Source organism: Raphanus sativus, unplaced genomic scaffold, assembly GCF_000801105.2.
Source record: "Raphanus sativus cultivar WK10039 unplaced genomic scaffold, ASM80110v3 Scaffold2831, whole genome shotgun sequence".
Taxonomy (NCBI): Eukaryota; Viridiplantae; Streptophyta; class Magnoliopsida; order Brassicales; family Brassicaceae; genus Raphanus; species Raphanus sativus.
Genome location: NW_026618138.1, coordinates 11,354 through 13,602, shown reverse-complemented (window position 1 = coordinate 13,602; position 2,249 = coordinate 11,354). Strand labels below are relative to the sequence as shown.

At 41.4% G+C, this 2,249-nt stretch overlaps 1 protein-coding gene across 1 annotated transcript; it reads right to left on the bottom strand.

Moving 5' to 3' along the window:
• Positions 1 to 235: 235 nt before the first annotated feature.
• On the bottom strand, positions 236 to 963 carry LOC130506044 (translocon-associated protein subunit alpha-like; the record flags this gene model as incomplete). Its single annotated transcript, XM_057000651.1, has 3 exons — positions 236 to 555; positions 645 to 695; positions 792 to 963. Coding segments are annotated over 3 exons (324 nt in total), but the record flags the coding sequence as incomplete, so codon positions are not given.
• Between the last annotated feature and the right edge of the window lie 1,286 nt (positions 964 to 2,249).

Below are 2,249 nucleotides of genomic sequence, written 5' to 3'. Positions count from 1 at the left end.
AAACAACAACAACATAATATATTAATTTGAAAATAGCCATTCAAGTTTAAAAAATGAAAACTAGTTTATGTAGTAAAATTTATAAATAGTTTCAAATTTGAAAATACTAATTTTTTATAATTTATAGATATTTTATAATTTATATTTTTTGTTTAATACTTAAAAATAAAATAATTTAAAAACATAGTAATGTTTTTTAAATAACAACCACTATATTTTGATAAATTCTAATGGTAATTTTTATACATTTTATTGCTATTTATCTTATTATTCAAAACAATGTATTGATTATTATTTTTTAAAAGAACTCAGAATATATTAAAATCAAAATCTAAAAATCAAAAGTTAAAACTAAAAACTAATGAAAACAATCATCACCAACTTTCTTGCAATATTGAAACAGCAAGTAACAATGTATTGCTGTATAACACACGTGACACAGAGGCAAGACTCGTTAAATAATTACCAGAGCGGTGAGATTCTGAACAAGAGGCTTTTGATCGAAAGGAAGATGTAAACTGCCTTTAACCGCAACGATGTCTATATTGGATTGACCTAATCATATAGTATGATCCAATAAAGGGAAGTTACAAACTTCCAACTAACTTCAAGTTATCATTAATGATATGAAACAATTTCATTACCATCATTTTTTATTCCAACGAGCACCTCAGTCTCAGTTCCAGCTTTAATTACTGCAGAACACAGAGTGTTAGTATAGAGAAATTGCAAGGACAAGAACCCTAGTTTTGGAACTTAGAATCAGAAACAGGACCAAAGAAAAACTATACTTTTTGCTCTGTTTTTGGGGAAAACGCAGAGGGTTTCGATTCCAGGAGCTGAGGTAAGCTCCAAACCAAACACTTCCTCTGTTTCGCTCTCTTCTTCGGAAACTTCAAACCCAGAGTCCTCCGAATCCGACTGACACAAAGCAACTAAGAACAAACACAACTCCAAGTTTGATCAAAATCCATAAAGCAAATCTCATGCGAGAAGAAAAAACGCAAGGTTTGTTTAAGGTGAGTTTGGTCAACAGAAAATAGAAGAACTCAAGAGTGGGATGAACAGAGACGTTTTATTAGAGTCGGAATAACGAGGGTACAAGAGTAAGAAAGCCGGCTAGTCGATGCTCGGCGAGCTCCTAGCCGGAAGTACAAGAGAGCGGCGAGATACAAAGAGAATAAAGGAAACCCTAATCTGGCCGCAAGTCTGTGTCTCTCAGTGGTGATACCTTTCCTTCTTGTCCTCAACTCCTTATATAGTCTCCTAGGTCGGTTAGTCTCGACCTAATTCGCTTCCTTTTGGTCATGGGCTTTTCGATGTACAGGCCCAATCGGGATGACTGCTCGGCCCGAGCTGTTTGGTTGCTCGCTTCGGCTGCTCGTTCTCTAGTTAAGTAGTCACGAGCCGAGTCGGGGTCAGTCGAGGAGCCGACGCCGAGCCGATCGCTCCCTCCTTGATGGTAATGGGCCTCCTGTTCGCTGGGCCTTGTGGGTGGTGACAATCCATCCCCAACAATAAGTCCCCCCCTAGTTCATAGTCGGTCGAGTAAACGATCGCTGTGAGCTAGTTGTTTTAGGGCTCGAAGAACAGGAGACTCGTTGTTGATTTTGACGGCTCCGCCAAAAAATGTTTGGAGGAAAGAACTTCCGTTGTTCGGTATAAATCGTCTGGATTGATGCCGAACAACGGTCTTTCCAGACCGGGGGTCTGATCGCATTCGATTCGTGATATGATGTCGAACCGTCGCCAATTGTAGTGAGGGAGCTGAACCGTTACTAGGTTTTGGATCGGGAAGCCGAAGCGTCGTTAGGTTTCGGACCGGAAAACCGAAAGGTCGCGCTTGAGACCGACGCGCGAGCCCGTCTAGAGGCCCATTTAGGCCCGTTTAGGGCTAATTATGACGCCTCGTTGAGCGCGCGTCCCCTTCCCTATAAATAAGAGATCTTCCTTCAGATCTCTCATTCTTCCGCAATCTTCAGGTACTTTCTCTCTCTCTCTCTAAGTCGCTTCTCTCTCTTTCTTCTGCTCTCGTTTTATCGTTTACTCGGTAATGTCGACAAGTAAGAGACTTTCTCGAGAACAAAAGGGGAAAATGTGTGCGGCCTCGTCGGGATCTGGTGACGACCTAGAGACGGTCCGTGGTTCTGAAGGAAGCCAAGAGGCGGTTCATCGCGAGGCGATGATGGATACAGAGAACTTGAGTCGTGCGCAGCGCGTCCTTATTTCGGAATCGAGGGTGCAATCGC